Source organism: Syngnathus acus, chromosome 5 (genome assembly GCF_901709675.1).
Source record: "Syngnathus acus chromosome 5, fSynAcu1.2, whole genome shotgun sequence".
In the NCBI taxonomy this organism is placed as follows: domain Eukaryota; kingdom Metazoa; phylum Chordata; class Actinopteri; order Syngnathiformes; family Syngnathidae; genus Syngnathus; species Syngnathus acus.
This window is the reverse complement of record NC_051091.1, coordinates 989,296-1,008,416: the sequence shown is the minus strand read 5'-3', so window position 1 is coordinate 1,008,416 and position 19,121 is coordinate 989,296. Positions and strand designations below refer to the sequence as shown.

Here is a 19,121-nt window from a genome sequence, read left to right as displayed (position 1 = left end):
AGGTACACCGCCATTTTCAAGTGTACCTAATAACAGGCCACTTTATTAGGGAAATATCATGGTCAAAGGTCACAGGTGTCAAGCTCTAGTCCTCGGGGCTGCGTTCCAACATGTTTTCCAAGTGACCCTCGTTAAGCGCACCTGTGTGAAAAGTTTTTGGTCACTTTCACGTTCCGCAGGAGCTAAAACTTTTCACGCAGGTGCACTTAACGAGGGAATCACACGGACACTCCATTAGGTACACCGCCATTTTCAAGTGTACCTAATAACAGGCCACTTTATTAGGGAAATATCATGGTCAAAGGTCACAGGTGTCAAGCTCTAGTCCTCGGGGCAGCGTTCCAACATGTTTTCCTAGTGACCCTCGTTAAGCGCACCTGCGTGAAAACTTTTAGCTCCTTTCACGTTCCGCAGGAGCTAAAACTTTTCACGCAGGTGCACTTAACGAGGGAATCACATGGACACTCCATTAGGTACACCGCCATTTTCAAGTGTACCTAATAACAGGGCACTTTATTAGGGAAACATCATGGTCAAAGGTCACAGGTGTCAAGCTCTAGTCCTCGGGGCCGCGTTCCAACATGTTTTCCAAGTGACCCTCGTTAAGCGCACCTGCGTGAAAAGTTTTTGGTCACTTTCATGTTCCGCAGGAGCTAAAACTTTTCACGCAGGTGCACTTAACGAGGGAATCACTAGGACACTCCATTAGGTATACCGCCATTTTCAAGTGTACCTAATAACAGGCCACTTTATTAGGGAAATATCATGGTCAAAGGTCACAGGTGTCAAGCTCTAGTCCTCGGGGCCGCGTTCCAACATGTTTTCCAAGTGACCCTCGTTAAGCGCACCTGCGTGAAAACTTTTAGCTCCTTTCACGTTCCGCAGGAGCTAAAACTTTTCACGCAGGTGCACTTAACGAGGGAATCACTCGGACACTCCATTAGGTACACCGCCATTTTCAAGTGTACCTAATAACAGGCCACTTTATTAGGGAAATATCATGGTCAAAGGTCACAGGTGTCAAGCTCTAGTCCTCGGGGCCGCGTTCCAACATGTTTTCCTAGTGACCCTCGTTAAGCGCACCTGCGTGAAAACTTTTAGCTCCTTTCACGTTCCGCAGGAGCTAAAACTTTTCACGCAAGTGCACTTAACGAGGGAATCACACGGACACTCCATTAGGTACACCGCCATTTTCAAGTGTACCTGATAACAGGCCACTTTATTAGGGAAACATCATGGTCAAAGGTCACAGGTGTCAAGCTCTAGTCCTCGGGGCCGCGTTCCAACATGTTTTCCAAGTGACCCTCGTTAAGCGCACCTGCGTGAAAACTTTTAGCTCCTTTCACGTTCCGCAGGAGCTAAAACTTTTCACGCAGGTGCACTTAACGAGGGAATCACATGGACACTCCATTAGGTACACCGCCATTTTCAAGTGTACCTAATAACAGGCCACTTTATTAGGGAAACATCATGGTCAAAGGTCACAGGTGTCAAGCTCTAGTCCTCGGGGCCGCGTTCCAACATGTTTTCCAAGTGACCCTCGTTAAGCGCACCTGCGTGAAAACTTTTAGCTCCTTTCACGTTCCGCAGGAGCTAAAACTTTTCACGCAGGTGCACTTAACGAGGGAATCACTAGGACACTCCATTAGGTATACCGCCATTTTCAAGTGTACCTAATAACAGTCCACTTTATTAGGGAAATATCATGGTCAAAGGTCACAGGTGTCAAGCTCTAGTCCTCGGGGCCGCGTTCCAACATGTTTTCCAAGTGACCCTCGTTAAGCACACCTGCGTGAAAACTTTTAGCTCCTTTCACGTTCCGCAGGAGCTAAAACTTTTCACGCAGGTGCACTTAACGAGGGAATCACACGGACACTCCATTAGGTACACCGCCATTTTCAAGTGTACCTAATAACAGGCCACTTTATTAGGGAAATATAAACACACCTGCGTGAAAAGATTTTGTTCATTTTCACGTTCTGCAGGAGCTAAACGTAAAAAACGCATACTAAGTGGGGTTCCAAGTCTAAAAGAACACTTAGGTACATGCTCGCACCTGGGATCGAACCAAGCTCTTACCGTGTGAGAGCCCGTGTCACTAACCAGTCGGCTATGTCGACACATGACTGTCTGCACTCTTTTGTACTAGTGATGAGCATTTCAGTTTAAGTTCACAGGTTCGTTCAAAAGAATCGTTCACCGAATTGTTAGCTACACTTTATTTATTCTTTTTTTTTTTTTTTTTTTTACCTCGTGTAGTGTACCTATTGAAGTGTCCGTTATGCCGACATTTGTTATTTTGGGGGACACCAACTCCTATAACAACGTAAAACACATTGTCATATAAAGCAGTAAACCAAATGTCTGATTTTTATGTTTTAATTGGCGAATATAAAAACAAGGAATAAAACACCAAACAAGTTTGAACATAAATGTTTATTAAAATAATAATATTAAAAGTAAATTTCAAACCAGCAATACAATGTGAAATTGCAGTAGATATATTGGATAACAATATTTAGGCGTATATATGCATGCATACACGTTATTTAAAAACTACTACAAGTGTTATAAAATCAAGATGACCCAAAGAGAAGCATAATCTCCCCGTTGTTGCATAACGGCGCATCCCTTCATGTTGAATAAAGTTAGCCGTTAGCTTGGAGAAAACGCGCATAAAAGAAGTGGTGTTTCAGTTGAGGGATCTTTCTTTCCTTGGCAAATCGTAAATCGTTTACATTAGTCCACGCCAGGAGGAAGACGCAACACGATCACTGACTGATCCGTTGATGCACGGGAAGGAAGGAAGGAAGGAAGGAAGGAAGGCAGTTGACCCATTGACTCGTCCGCGAACGGGAAAGTCACGACTCGTTCCCTCACTCATCCGTTCTCGCGATGAACTGGAAATGCGAATCACTCACTCACTCATTCGTTCACTCACAGATTCGTTCGTTGGTGAACGGGAAATGCAATTCACGACTCGAAGTGACGTCATTTTCTTCTTCGTTTTGTTTTACGGCGAGGTGGCATCAGCTTCAATGGGCATTACCGACACCTACTGGTTGAAGTCATATGAACTGAAAAAAGAACGAATCACTTTAGTATGTGATTCGGTCACTCTCGTTCACTGAAATGATTCGTTCTTTCGAACCCATCGTTCACTCACGAGCCAACACTTGTGTACGTGTTGTATTATAGAAAGAAATGTGTGAATAACCGAGCCAATTATTATTATTATTTTTATTTTATTTTTTTATTTTGGGGGTGTGTGTGTAGTTGTATATTTTGATGTATATGTTGTCCCCACGGGATGTTGTAATATAGAGAAAAATGTGTGCGTTGCCGTTGTCGACATTACCGTGTGTTGATTGTTTTTTTTGTCTGGTGTATTGCTTAGTTGTGTGTGTTATTGAAGTTAAAAAAAAAAAAAAAGGATCAGTGCGTGTGTGTGTGGGGGGGGGGGGGACGATTCGTTGTACGAATCCTTTGAGTGAACTGATTCTAAAGATTCAGTTCACTTAAAAGAACTGGAATGCACATCACTGGTAATGAATGCACGGCAATAAAACACAGTGGAGGGAAACTGCGTTGATGTGGAACAACAGGGGGGGCTGTCATAAATAGGGTGGTGATTTTATGGAATGGCGTCCAAGCACTGAACTAGATTATTATTTATACAATTAGACATTATGGCAAAAATATAATGTTTTAAGGCTTTCATATCTGTGGACGTTGTGCCAATGTGTGAGTGCATTTAGATGCTGTGAACATATAAGGGACCAGTCTGACCTGTAAATATCAAAAATCTGTATACACTTGGGGTGGAGAGATTTCATAAGATGATTCCATGATTCCACAATACTATTAATTAGTACTCTAGATGTATGGTTAGATTAAAGTAATTAAAGTAGAATAATGAAGATGGAATATGAATCAAATCTAATTAATGATATCAAATAAATAAAATTGAAATGACAAAATGTATATTTTATTTAAGTATTAATTAAAAATAACGTTTTAAGCAAACAGTGAAAATGACTTAAGTACAATTCTATACAGCATATACTTTCTAAAATCAATATTTACTATGAATACAATATGATTAAAATAGATATTGAAATATTATGTATATATTCATAAAATAGACAATCATGTGGACATTTATGAGTGAAGAGGTCTTTTATTTTCCAAGTCCAAGACCTAGTCCAAGAGATTTGTTGTAAGGTGTGAATCACAGGCCATTTTGCGCTTGAACTTGCCCGACCTCCAGACGGCCCCCTCATGTCACAGGACGAGTAATCTGCCAATCTCGCCTTTCACACTGCCATACAAAGAAAGCCATCTCTCCCCCCCCCCCTGGCTGGGCCCCCCTCCCCGGGAGGAGCCGATGATGAGGGAGATGGAGAGCAGAAATGGAGAGGGAAGGCGAGCGACAAACCACGACAGGCAGCCTTAATGAAAAGGCTTTGGTGGTGGTGATGGAGAGATTGGCAGTGCAATGTCTCGCTGATTGGCGGCGCTGCAAAAATGCATTATGCAAGTATTAATGTATTGGTGAGGTTGGGCTGACAGGATGGAGATTAGACCAGCACCTAGGATTTATGGACCGGAGGAAAAAGGCCAAAATAGTTCCCCCAGCTTCTACTTGCAGGATTTGTCATGAGTGGGGACCAACCTTTACGCTCACCACATTTCATTTTTAAAATGGACAGATGCTAGGCAATTTAGTAGATGAGGTCAAATTAAAGGTATAATAAGGCAATTATTTCTCCAAAAATGCCTTTAATCATATGAATGAATTCATTACTTAAGATGATTCATACATGCATCAATTTTAATGATCAATATACACCAAATGACACGATATAATTGACAAGGCTGATTCACGCAAATATACTTGATGAATCCACTGGGAATATTCTTAATGCAGCAGAACCTCCTACAGTCAAGACAGCATAGCCCGAGTGAATACTTTTCTCCCTACCTGGGGCTTTGCGTCTGGCTTGTTGCGGAACTGAAAGCAGCAATTCAATTTGTCCAACGGCGTCTTTATGTTGCCTTTTACCGAAACGAATTCCATTGGTTTAGATTGAATCAGGCAGAATCAGGAAGAGTGCATCCATTTCTTTTCTAAAGCGCTTGCTTATCTTGTCCAGAGTCACATTTGAATTGGAAACGATCCGAGCTGACTTTTGGCCACAGAAGCAGAATAAACCCTGGACAGCTTACTGGTCAATCACAGGGCACCTATAGACAAATATTAATGCCTGACCTTATTAGGGACATGCATGAGATACGTAGATATGGTTCTGTCAAAGGAGGTGGGTCACACCCAAGACATCATAAGGCACATATAGTACAGACAAATACCATTCACACTTAAATTTGTGAACAATCGGGTCACTTAGCGTGCCAGAGGAGCTCCGCAGGGCTCCATTTTAGAACCCCTGATGGTGTCATGTTTGTCGCCTCATCCATCCATTTTATATAGCGCTTATAGGTGAGCTGGAGACTATCCTAGCTGGCCATCAATTGGTGTGCACATTAAATTGCGGGCCACCTATAGACAAGCATCTTGAAGCTTGTCAGCAGCCTCCGGTAAAATAAAAACAAAAAAACAACAGGACACCCTGTTTTAATTACACGACTCATCAGGATTTACAGTAAAGGAAGCGTACCAGACAGGAACGTCAAAAGACATCACCGAGTTCAAAATGAGGACGATGGCGCTGGAGTGAAAGAGTCGCGGCTCGTCACAAGTGACGTGACGAGGAAGGAAAACATCACGGGGGCGCTGATGAACCACCTGGGCAGACATGACGGGTCAAAGGCCATGGAAAAACTGTCAAACTGTCACAATCGGAGAACGTCGGGAGTAAGTCCAAAGCACGTTCCGCCTCCAATGATCCCGACCGAGCCCTTCGGTACGCGCCTTGTTATCTGGCTTTGCTGCAGTGACTAAAGATGCACGAGGCGGACAAAGTCCCAGAGAAACAAACTCCTTCATGAAAGAAATTGTGTTGGATAGTGTGACAGCAACTCATTAGTGAGTGACATTTAAGATGCACCATAGTAATGCAAACCGGAGATTTAGAATGTCAACTGAAAATGATTGACGGCTTCTGACGGCGGGAGGAGATTTGGAGTGTTTCTTATCCCCAGAGCTTCTTTAAAAGCATTCACTGCAAAAATGAATCAAGACTAAATACTATCTCAAATCAAGGCAAAATACGCTTGTTATTTGCCATCAAATATATTTTCCCTTAGCAGGCTGTTTCACTGGCACTTGGAAAGTATTTCTTCTGTCAAAAAGTAAATAGGGGTATTGACTTTTTGCTAGCTTGTTAGTACTTAATTGGCGAATGTGTGTGTGTGTGCTATATTCTTGCAATACCTTGACGGGTTTCTTGCGGGACGGCTCAGCCTCGTTGTTCTCGGCCTCCTCGTGCTCCTTGCTCCCTTGCGGCAGGTTGGAGTAGTTGGCCAGGCTGCTGAGCAGAGACGACACCATGGGACTGGTGTCCATTTCCTCCTGTACATGCACAAAACAGCACACGGATAAGTTAAGATATGCATTTCTTATATTATCATAGTTGGCTGCATGATCAACGCTTACTGTAATATGCTATAAACAGTGTACATTTTTTTTTTATGGTGGGGATATTTGAGTTATTGTGAATAAAGTTACAGTCAAATATTTCAGGATTATTTAGTAGATTTACACTATTCGTGAAGCCCGGATAGCGGCACGCGTATACGCAAGCAATATCAAGGGAGAACGTTCAGAAGCACGGACAGCGACACGCAGACGCGTATGCGAGCAGCGTGAAGGGAGAACATTCAGAACCACAGACAGCGACACGTATATATGCCGGCAGCGTGAAGGGAGAACATTCAGCGCCACGGACAGCGACAAGCACATATGCCGGCAGCGTGAAGGGGCAACATTCAGAACCACGGACAGCGACACAACCGCCTTCACTCTCGGGCTTTTCTGTCGATGGGTAATCTTCCCAAAGTGAAATCGGAATGGATGCCAGCTGTATTAAACACCGCCTTCCCTTTCTGCTCAAATGTCACATGGGTGAGTATATTGGTGCAGGGGTTTGCCTCCTTTTCACGTTGATCCCTGCACCCGTGTGAGATTAGCTTGCATTAACCCTCCGCTCCCACACGGCCTTGGCGCTGTTGTTGCCGACATCGATCGCCAGTCAGCCAGCCAGCCAGCCAGGGCCGCCGCTGCTCAAAATGTGAGAAGGATCACACGTACCTCAAACAGGGCCATGTGCTTGCCATCGTACTGCTGGCTCTTCTCGGCCGCTGCATCGCTGCTGTTGATAAAGGGGCTGCTCTCCTTGGGGTTATTGTCACCTGCAAAGAGAGACGAAAACAGGAAGTCAAACGACACGCGCCAGACGAGTGACGTTTGACGATGCAGGCCTTTGACATACTATATAGGGTGGCCATGTTTTTACAATTCAAAAAGTTCATTCAGAATAAATTGATAAGACCAGTTCATCAGAGTTTGAGTGAAGCGTAAGACACAAAATATACTCCGAGAAAAGCATCTCTTTTGGATGGACCATTTCATTGCACTGTACGTAACTCTTCATTCATCCCAGATTAGTTTGAAAAGAAAATGAACGACATGAATGTGTCGTGCCTCAGGCCTGGAGCACCACCTTGGGGAGACAGCAGCTTGCTCTTTCTCCCTCTGGCTCTCAGACCTCAGTGCTGCAAGACCAAGTTATTTATAGCGGTGCCGCGGCGACCATGTGGCGTGACGCCGGCCACGGCTAGACACAGACCAACAAATGACGAGGACAAAAAACAAAGCGTGAAGACACAGACGGAAGATTGGCGAATGGAACACCAAAACCACTGGCTCCATGACTCCAGAGCTTGATGAATATGAACTTCTTGATAGCCTTGCTCTACTCTAGCATTTGAATCCTCGCGGGACGAGACCCTAACACGGATGATGACAAAAATAGCCAGAGATTTAAAATTGCCATTCAGTTAACTGATTGACATTTCTCCATTGAGGGTCAAGTAAGGCAATCCAGTCAAGTAAGCCATTTATGAGTGCCAACTCGCATGTTCTATGCAAATATTGGCAAAAAGATTTTCCATGAGAAGCAAACTTGAATTTGTTGTATTTAGCAATTGGCATTCCTGTAAAGATGAAAACACACAGCACAGCAACCAAGTCAGCTTGTGAACTAGGGACAAATGAATGATCTGATGCACATAGTATCGCTGACTACATGTGAAGGTCGGATGCCCCCAAAGAATGCGATCCTTCACACTTCATTTCTTCCTACTCTCTCACAATTAAAGTCCGTCATTGCACAACTGATGGACGGGCCGCTTCAGGAAACATGACGCAGCTCAAGAAGAACTCACCTCCCCCTGAGCGGCTTATTGCTCTGCAATCTGATGGGAGGCGTCCAACAGCGGCTCACTCTGTCAAAGCCTCTCGCTATCCATGGTCCAAATCCACAGCTTTGAGGCTCACTGCACATTGGATACTCTTACCAAAGCCACACAAACCTTTTTGGGAATACCATTAGGGGTCAACTGATGGGAAAATGATTTGCAGATGCTCAACAAACATTTCATGTATCTTCTTCAATGGTATATTATATCAGTGGTCCCCAACCACCGGGCCGCGGACCGGTACCGGTCCGTGGGTCACTTGGTACCGGGCCGCGGAGCCGCACAGGAAAAAAAAAAAAAAATAAATAATAATAATTTTTTTTTTTGTTTGTTTTTTCATTGACGATCAATTCATTCAGGTTAAGACGCTCGTCCCGGTCACGTGACATGTTTCCCCAGTCGAGCCCGCAAAGCTAGAAAAAATGAGTAAGAATTTATTTTGAAAAATATAAAAAATTTGGCGAATCTCTCCCAATTACATCTGTCGGTGCATCTGAAAAATAAGGACTCTTGACACAGGGCGCTCGTCTCGGTCACGTGACATGTCACCACAGTCAAGCCCGCGAGGCAAGCAAAAATGAGCAAGAAACAGAGAAGTTTGGAAAGCTTCTTCGGAAAGGGAAAAACGTCCAATGAGGACACTGAAGAAGAAGAGGCTACGACTTCTAAGAAAAGGAAAGCTGCATTTAAAAGAACATTTCTGGAGTCCTACTTAAAATATGGATTTATCGCCACAGGTGACTCTGACGCGCCAAGTGCACTCCGCATATGTGGCGAAAGGCTAGCTAACGAGGCAATGAAGCCTTCAAACCTGCTTCGGCACATGGAGACCAAGCATCCTGCATTTAAAGACAAACCTTAACCACTTCGGGTGTCATTGTCTCCGATTACGCCTAGATGGGAACGGCTCATTTCTGAGAAAAGAGCTCGGTGCTCCCACTAATTCAACGTTTTATTTTTATGTGGTTTATATTTGTTTTTATGCCAGTCGTATCATTTTATTTCATCCTATTTATATATATAAATATTTAAATAATAAATATATAAATATATTTATTTATATAAAGGCCGGTCCGCGAAAATATTTCTGACACGTAACCGGTCCGTGGTGCAAAAAAGGTTGGGGACCACTGTATTATATGACGAGAGTCTTTTCCGCACGATGCTGCCTCCCAACAGAAAGAAAAGACATCACACCCAGCATTAGCTCTACGCACACACCAAGATTATTAGTTACATATTATTTAAAAAAATAAATAAATCAATGATATTAAGATGTACCCCATTCAACAAAGGAATGCACGGTATAGCGGTCAACGGAACTTCACAGCACTCGTCATCCAAATTGTAAGTCACTCTGCGAAGGTGCCTTTGCCGATTGTCATTGTTGTCGTCGTGTGTGTTTACGATCTCCCGGGCAACTAGCCAAAGCAGATCACAATGTCCCCGACGCACCATTTAGGCAATTTACCGTTCACCTCCCAAACATGCTGACTCCCACAATGACTTTACTGTATATTTGTCACGCTGTACATGCGACAGTAATTTAGGTTGCTTTGTTTTTTTAGGAGGCTTTATCGGGGTTAATGGAGTTCAAATATTAGGTCAAGTCAGACGCATAAATAGACGAGTGGAGTGAAGAGAGCGATTGTTGGTCTACAAGTGCTTCCCTCACAAGTACTGTGTTTGCACATTTTGCAGCTCACAAGGCCAGTTTACAGTTCTTCTGTTCTTTGGACAGAGCCATAAGGGAGCATTTGAATTTGCGCTATCGACCGGCGCGCCGGGCGCAGTGCAGTCGTGAAGAGACTGAAAAGTAACAATAACCATCATTATTGGAGGGCTTGGAGGACGTAAAAGTTGAACGCATCAAATGGAGTTACAAACACATATCAGAAAGATGCAACTCAATTGTACTCTTGTTATAGTTAGCTCTTTTTACACACCAATGCTTCTCATGCTATCATCACAAATGATGACATTCTTGCTAATAATCCTGACACGTTATATATTCAAATAGAATTGTTAAAATCATCACTGCAATCAATCACTGCAATCAATCAATCAATCAATCAATCAATCAATCAATCAATCAATCAATCAATCAATCAATCAATCAATCAAATCATAAAGTTCATATAATATTATATAATAATTACGCATGCTTGCATTGAGCACAAAATGAAATTGATACATTTTAAGATGTGAAAGAAGAGTAAAGAAACAGGCACGCATTTTCTGCCCATGATTTCCGCCGCAGAAGTACTTCAACACTCCAGTCCGCCAGCCGAGAGGCTATAGGTCTCTTCTGGCTCGCCCGCAGCCGGTGAAACGAGGTAAAGGATTAAGGTCACTTTAATCTAAATTCCAGTCAAATCGGGATTGAAAATATATTAACATGGGACGTTCTCACAACACGGCAAAGAGCTTTTTTTTTGGGAGTCGCAGCCAGCAGATCATGATTATATTTTGATGGAGAATGTTTTGAAAGGGGCAGCACAATAAATAGCACGGGTGCCTCACCGGTCTGAGATTTTGGGTCGCAAATCTCAGAACATGCTTTCCTGTGGCACCGATGCCTGGATCTCAGCAGCACGGTTAACACGTCTGCCTGGCAGTCAAGAGGTGTTGACTTTGAATGGCCCTCATCCTTGACTATTCTTGGCCAGGATGCATTTTTAAAACGGAACATTAATGTCACTGTATGTGACTGCAGAGTGGACCCGTGGCCCTTATCAGTATTCAGGCTGCCACTTTGCCTTAGTGTGAATTTGAATGCTTCGCCACCTTCCATTTTGACACGGGTCCCTCCGCTTTCACTTCAACTTCTTTGCTTCCAGATCCTGCTTGGACTGCATTTTTTACAGCTGACCGCAATTGGACCAGCGGGCTGAATTGCTTTCACATTTCAATTTTCCAAATCAATTTCGACATCCAGGCGGCTCGGTGGCGCACTGGGTAGCACGTCCGCCTCACAGTTAGGAGGGTGCGGGTTCGATTCCACCTCCGGCCCTCCCTGTGTGGAGTTTGCATGTTCTCCCCGGGCCCGCGTGGGTTTTCTCCGGGCGCTCCGGTTTCCTCCCACATCCCAAAAACATGCTTGGTAGGCCGATTGAAGACTCCAAATTGTCCCTAGGTGTGAGTGCGAGTGCAAATGGTTGTTTGTCTCTGTGTGCCCTGCGATCGGCTGGCAACCGGTTCAGGGTGTCCCCCGCCTACTGCCCGTTGACGGCTGGGATAGGCTCCAGCACTCCCGCGACCCCCGTGGGGACTAAGCGGTTCAGAAAATGGATGGATGGATGGAATTTCGACATCCCTTCGCAGCGTGTTCGTGCATCCGCAAGGCATGAACGTTGAACACCCCCACCCCCATCGAAGCTTGGCCACCTTTGGAAAGGTGGTGGGAGCGTCCCATCAGCCGCACAACTAACTCTCTGGATCCAAAAGGCCCAGCCGGAGATATTGGCTCGAGCTGGCGAGCCGAAGGGGTTGGAAAAAAAAGTAAGCTAAGGATAGTACCAATGAATGGGCAAAAATATTGAGTTGTAAGGGAGAGGTGAGGTTAATAATAATAATAAATTATATTTATAACGCACTTTATATTCGGGGGAATCTCAAAGTGCTACATGGCAGATAAAAAACAAGAAAACAAAACAAGGACAAGTATAAAACAACTGGACAACAACCAAGATATGAGAGAAATTACGGAAATGCTAAGGTAAAGAGGTGAGTTTTAAGTCCAGTTTTGAAAGAGGTTGGCTTGAATTACTACACAGCACTAAGGAAATTGGTGCAAGCGCAAAGGTGGTGCCATTTTTGACTTTTCATCAAGTGCCAGGTCATAAGAAGGGCAAACGCATCCATCCATTTACTACAGGTGCGATATCCAAGTCTGCTATCTGAAGCATTACGCTAGCCATGGGACCAACAACCTGTTTGTAAGCCCAGGGTCATGTATACTGCATGGAAAATAGCACAAATACAAAACACTTCCTTCCATTTTCTACTCCCCATCTGCACATGTATGTGAACAAGGCTTGAAGCATCGCTGGCTATTTTTTATTCCTCCAAATCTTTCGTACAGTATCTGTTGAAGGACTTTCTCATGTGAAAAAGTTCCAAATGGAATTTACAAAGCTGACAAGACACGAGGTCAGCCAGCTTACTTGTGCATTATTTAGGGCCAAAGTAGCTTGTAAACTGTTTAAGTGCTGCACGTCCTCCGCCAGGCAAAATGCTGCAGTAGCACCGACAGACGTGGCACTTTAAAGTCGGATGAGGCAAATTGACTGTGCTTTCTCCAACCATGGGCACAGTATGCGCATTCTTCATCTTCAAACACAGTCAAATATAACTGATATCGATCGCCAGTCAATAGCAAGGCACGTGTCGACAAAGAAGCATTGGACAAGATGGAGTCTTGGATGTTTTTTGGATATGTGGGAGGAAGCTCGAGTACTTGGAAGAAATCCTGCAAGTGCCACACAAGAGATTCCAACCCAGAACCTCGTGACTGCGAGGCACATGAGCAAACCGCTCGTAGACAAGAATTGCTGAGAGTCATTACAGCTGCCTGTCACTAGTGAATTGTTTTACAACTGATTATCCTTTTAATTATTCGACGGAGTCATCGGATTGAAGTTGCACTTGCGTTTATGTCAACTCAATGGTTTTGTCTTATCCGACTTTCTTCTTTTCTCTGTAAACACACGCACGCACACACAGTGAAGCACTTTTCTTCCGTCTGCCTCCCTCCCTGCAACAGATAAGACTGCAGCATTGTGAGATTTATCAGGCGCCTCAGTACAGGTGCATTACCTGGGCGACCCACTGAAGTCACACTCCTTTACGGATAGTGTGCACAAAGTATGTGTGTGAAGCTCAGCTTTTTACTCTTTGCTGTGTACGATCGCCTTGCGGAGACAGAGACCCACCGCAACAATTGGGCGGGGCGGGGCTGGGCTGGGCTGGGGTAGAGGATATTTGCAGCCTCAGGCAGACGACTAAATAAATAATGAAACAACTGTTTAGCAGTTACGAGTTGAAAGCTTTAAGGGCATGCCTTTTCCCTCCCCCTCGCCCGCCACCACATTTCCAGTGATGACAAGGCCTCTGGGATGTGCTAAGGTATCACCTTGAATACCTGTTAAACTGATGCAATGACATCATATGTTTTCAATAACCAATTCACTTCATTGGGGCTGTGGGTAGATTTTTTTTTTTTTTTTTTTTTTTAAATGGTCTCATTTCTCATATAAAAAAGCCTGGGATTTGAACAAGGGTGTGTAGACTTTTGATATGTACTGCATATAGCTTGGATGTTCATACTCATCCGCATTACATGAAATATTCATTTAGCAATGAAGCCAAAACACTTTTTTTTTTGCCCCCTCTGGATTTTCTGCAGCAACTCCCACAAACACAGCCAACGTTATCTCCACTTTGACTTGGTCTAGACAAAAGTGCTCTTTGAATAAAAGGTGGAGGAAGGGAGGGAGAGAGGGAGGGAGGCTGGACGTAAAGAGGTCATCCCTCCATCTTTACCTCCGCGTGTGATGTGTCGGAATGAGTCCTGATGGACCCGCATACTCAAAGACAGCAACCATTGTCTGCCTTTGATCACGCTTATGAATTATGCAGCTGCTTATCCTGTTTGCGCGGTGGCCGGGGTGTTCCGATACGTGTGTGTGTGTGTGCGTGTGCGTGTGCGTGTGTGGACCTGAGCCAAACACTGCAGTGTTTAGTGACAATGATGACTGATGCTGTTCTGCCCTTCCTCCAATCTCTCCTTTACACACACACACACACACACACACACACACACACACACACACACACACACACACACACACACACACACACACACACACACACACACACACACACACACACACACACACACACACACACACACACACACACACACACACACACGCACGCACACACACACACACATACGCACACGTACACAGACACACTAACTCAGTTACAGTGAGTGATATCTGTCCTTGGTGGCTCTTTAGCTGTCCATCAGTCATCACAATCTGAGGTAACCAATGCAGGTCTTACCTAATTGACTTTTTTTTTTTTAAGTAATTGACATCGATTTAACTTTATTCATTTGCACTTCCGTCCCTTGCCCCCCCCCCCCGTACATCAATCCTTGAAATGATGGCAAAATTTCGACGCCATACTCTGGAGGCAGGAGATAGCATGGGCAAAAAAAGCTTTCCCTATCTGTCGAGCTTCCGATTGGAGCTCAATTTCCCACTCATGGGAAATTTCAAAGATTACAAAAAAGCATGCTCCCTAAATTAGTAGGGAAGTAAAAGTTTCAACTCCCGCAATGGGACTACTAATACTAGTATCTCCAAAGTCAGTCGTTTCATTTCATTCTCACCGGGCAAACTACCTCTTGCACCTAAACTTACAAGGTAATATTAACCCTAATGGTAAACCCCAACCCCTACCTTACCCAAAGCACTTGGATTCTTACTGGTATTTCCCCATATGATAGTAGCGATCCATTCTAATCAAAGTCTTAGAAGCCCCTCCTCGTCTCCAAATATTTTTTTAACTGGCCATAGTCTTGCACAATATCTTGAGGAAATTTGCTTTTGTGTGCAAGACCAAACACATTACTCCTTGGCAGAGCTATGACAATGATAAGGGACACAATATGAATGTGTGTCTGCAAGGAGAAAAATGTCGCTGAGATGCTGCATTCGATACGAGTTCAAGAGCAACGGGAATTGAGAGGGATCAACAAAAGGGATCTCTTCATTCCAAACATGAATTTTCACCATGGCACGATACTGCTATACATCCATCTCAGACACAAAGCATCGCATGAACGGAAAACAGCATTTTAAGATAATGTGCCTTCAACATCATCTATCAATTATCTCAATAGGGTTGAGTGGGCCAAGACAAGCTGTACGATCTAACAGTTGCTCTCACTCAAATGAAATGAATGCTCTCTCTTTTCTTGCAAACAGATGGCAGGCGTAACAAATGCTACACGCCATTTAAAACAGTGAGTATTTACAAACACGCAGACTGAACGAACACAAGCACGGTTGTCATTAGCCAGGAGACAGACACAGGCCATCCAATCGGTTTACAAGAGAAATACTCCGATAGACTTGCATGACCTTATTACTTTGGTAGCTTATTAATCTTTACTCTTGAGTCGGCAGTTTTGAGTCTTGAGCTTCCAACCACAAATTTTGAAATTGAAGCTTTTGCTCTGTGACCTCCTGGCTTCAGCCTACAAGCCTTTGGCCTCCAGTTGCAAATCTTCAAGCCGTTTTCTCCGACCGTAAGCCTCGAGAGTTCATCTGTTAACCTGCAATTTTCAGCGTTTTCAAGCTTGTGCACTTTCAAATCTTCACCCAGAAGCTTGCAACCTCCAGCCTCGAGGCCTGGTAAGAAATTCTGCAATACGCACTCACAGTCTTCCAACAAGACAGACTTAACCATGTTCTTTCTCTCTGAGGGACACTTAGAGCTAAGTCTCTAGCAACAATCAATAGGGCTTTTTCAGGATAATGATGCTTGACAATAGGGCATACTGGACAGTGGGCCCATGGCATTAAGATTTAGCAAGCATTCAGATAAACTAACTGGGAGAAAGAACAGTTGCATGATGTCATTCATGTCTGCCAGAAGTAAAAGCAGCTCCAAAAAATGTACTCCGATAACCTTTACTGGGCTCGTCTCATTTCGGATGCCAGTCGCCAGCACGCTTTGCTGCATCCTTTCTCATCTATAATGAGGTAGGACCCCGTGATAAATCCAGCTCGTCGCTAATCTGACTTAACCGCAGAGTTGCCCCACGTTCCCCGTAACGGGAGGTAAAATGACAAATAATAAGCACGTCAAATGTGCGGCGCGGATGTGAACATCCCGCACAGCACGGCTGAGTCACTGGTGACTGACGTATGCTAAGCGCTGTTCTGTCCCTGGCTCGGCTTAACCTCTCCTCAACAACAAGGCGGCATCGTGCCGCCCGCCAATATGTTTTCTGCGTCTAATCCCCTCCTTGCCCTCCGGAAGAAAAAAAATCTCTCATGTCCTAACCCCTTAATTCCTTCTGTTTTTGCTATGGTTGCGTCACACCCAGATCTTCCCCACGTTTCATAAGCAGCTGCTGAGGCAGATGTGTCGCCGGTGTCGCACTCCAGCTAAGAACGCTTGATCTCGTCTTGAGCGCGCATCTGTCCAATGTGCAGCATGACTGGAGGAAGGGGCTTTAGTTCAAGGGCACTGGGCACGCGTCCCATTTGTCGGGGATGTTCAATGCTTCGATGCAATCGATGGAGCGCAAATCGGACAAAAACATTGTCCAAAAACTAATACCAATCACGACGCTACACAGATACTGTAGAAAATGTAATCCTGAGAGTCATGACGTCAAAGGGAATTACTGCGTACTGGAATTATGGTGATCATCACGTGCATCCCTTTGCCAGAAATACACACATCTAGTTCAGCAAATAGATTGACGAAAATTCTATAAACTATTTATTCGATTGCCAATCAAGACTTGCCTATGGGTTTGGCGGCTTCAGCCGAATAAGACCACAATTGAAGGGGAATTGCCTTAGGCCTCATAAATAGAAAGCAAAAGGGCAATCATAAAAATAATCATCATAATAATAATAATGGTTATTATTATTATTACACACGCACACAGATGGGACACGACTACTGCTGTAGCTTTATTTTCCAAGTGCGCCATTGGAGCAGAATGCAGAGGACAAGGTCTCTGATATGGATGCACATGCGGGATGCTGCTCGCCATCCCTCCCACCTTTGAAGATGGAATGCCGGGAAGAAGGCAAAAATAAATAAAGAAGTAAATAAAGCTAATTACCGCAGGCCACAAGGCCACACACGTGCAGTTGAAAGGCCAGCCGGCCGGCCGGCCGGGCTCGAAGCATGGAGCTGAATCTGCTTTGCTCTGAAGCGCTTCCACGGCCACGGGCTCGACGGCACAGCACAGATACCTCGCTCTCTAATCCCCCCCCCCCCTCCTTTTTTTGGACTCTGTATGTTACATAACCTCCCTCTAGACTAGAGCATGCATGTGTTAGTGTGTACGTGTGTGGGTTTCTCTTCTTGTGTAACCATAGTAAAATGAAACGTTGTTGCATATTGGAAAAGCTGCATGAGGCTCATTCAGAGAACAAGTAATGACAGTTATTTATTATATTTAAAAGACACGATATTTTAGGATATTTAATTAAATTGAGAATGGCGTGTGTCATCCATTTTCAAGTTTCCTTACCTGATTACATTTTTGCGGCAAACCCTAATAAAGTTACACATGCAGTCATGCGCCCCCGCTTATTCTATTTATTTATTCTTTTAACATCCTTATTTTCTCAGCTAAATAAAACATGAATCTTCGTAGCACCAACCATTCAAATATACTATGCAGTGAGTGGAACTCTAATCCATGACTTTCTATTATTGGCGTGAGCCGGCTGGCATGCCGCTCTGCTGCACTGCACCAACGCTGCCTTTTCCAGAGCGACGATGTATGACAGGTACATAGAGGTCACTTTTTCAAGGAGGATGACAGAAGAGGATGCATGAGAAACACACACATTGCACACATTGCACCTCTCCCCTCCTGAGGTGATTTATAGAATGTGTCCCCTTTGCAAGTGTTAGGATTTGAGGCAGGATTTTGATGTATCACCCAGGAATGCACAGTAACAGCAAGCTACAGCTGGATGCATTCCTATTGCACTAATGTGGGTGTGTGGGTGTTGACTGCAGAGGATATGACTCGATAGAAACCAACTTGGACTTTGTGGCGTCATCAATCATTGAGCGCGGATGACAGTTCAGAGTTGGCTTTACGAAATTTCCACTTGCAGAGTCTGAAAGACGTGTAGCGCCGTGTCGCACCCTGCAGCCTTTTGCAAGCCAATTTTGGAATTACAAAAGCAAAGTGGCTTTGGGGAAGAGTCTCCCGGTTTTTGGTAGAGCTATGTGGAAACGTTTTCTGAGCAGATGGTAGAAAGCAGTCATTCTTGACGCACCTTGTTTTATAATTTTATATATATTTATATTTTAGAATTGTGTCCACTCTTGTTTCAGGTAACTTGTAATTTTGTGCTGAACTGATCATTTCTTGAATTTTGTTGCAAGAGAGGGAAAATACTCAAATTTGGCCAAACTATCAGATTCGTTCACTTTAGATGGAGGTCTGTCAATTTAGTCATTATGAAGCTATGTAGTACGAAAACTAAGGAAAACCATTGGCAAGAAGCACTCACTCACTCCAAACTAAAAAAGAATAATAATTAATAAACACATGCAAATTTGATCACAAGCCCCAATTGTAAGCAGCAACGACAGATCAATGAGTAAAGCTGACAACTTTTAAATGCACTGAAAAGACTCGGCTGTTCTATTTTTGGCTCTGGAGCCTTGTCCTAGTTTTTGTGCCTTTGACTGAAGCAATAAGAAATGCTGCAGATGATGAGACTTCATTTGGAGAGCTTGCCGGCATCCGTGCCTCGTTGGTCCTCAGCAGTGGTCCAAATGAATCTTTCAGATACCTATGTCAACAAGCCTACGCCGATTAAAAGGAGGAACGCGGTGACATGTCACCTCGGCTTACTTTGTTGCGTCTTACGTAAGAACGTCTACGACAGCAGGGGAGC

At 44.1% G+C, this 19,121-nt stretch overlaps 1 protein-coding gene across 3 annotated transcripts in view; it reads right to left on the bottom strand.

Moving 5' to 3' along the window:
* Positions 1-19,121, bottom strand: part of slc12a5a (solute carrier family 12 member 5a) — a 76,803-nt gene that overhangs the window by 20,294 nt on the left and 37,388 nt on the right. For all 3 annotated transcript variants that reach the window (XM_037252058.1, XM_037252059.1, XM_037252060.1), the window contains exons 2-3: positions 7,271-7,371; positions 6,395-6,532 (exon numbers count right to left, since the gene is read on the bottom strand). In XM_037252058.1, the coding sequence (XP_037107953.1) occupies positions 6,395-6,532; positions 7,271-7,371 (239 nt within the window). The remainder of the gene's footprint in view (positions 1-6,394; positions 6,533-7,270; positions 7,372-19,121) is intronic.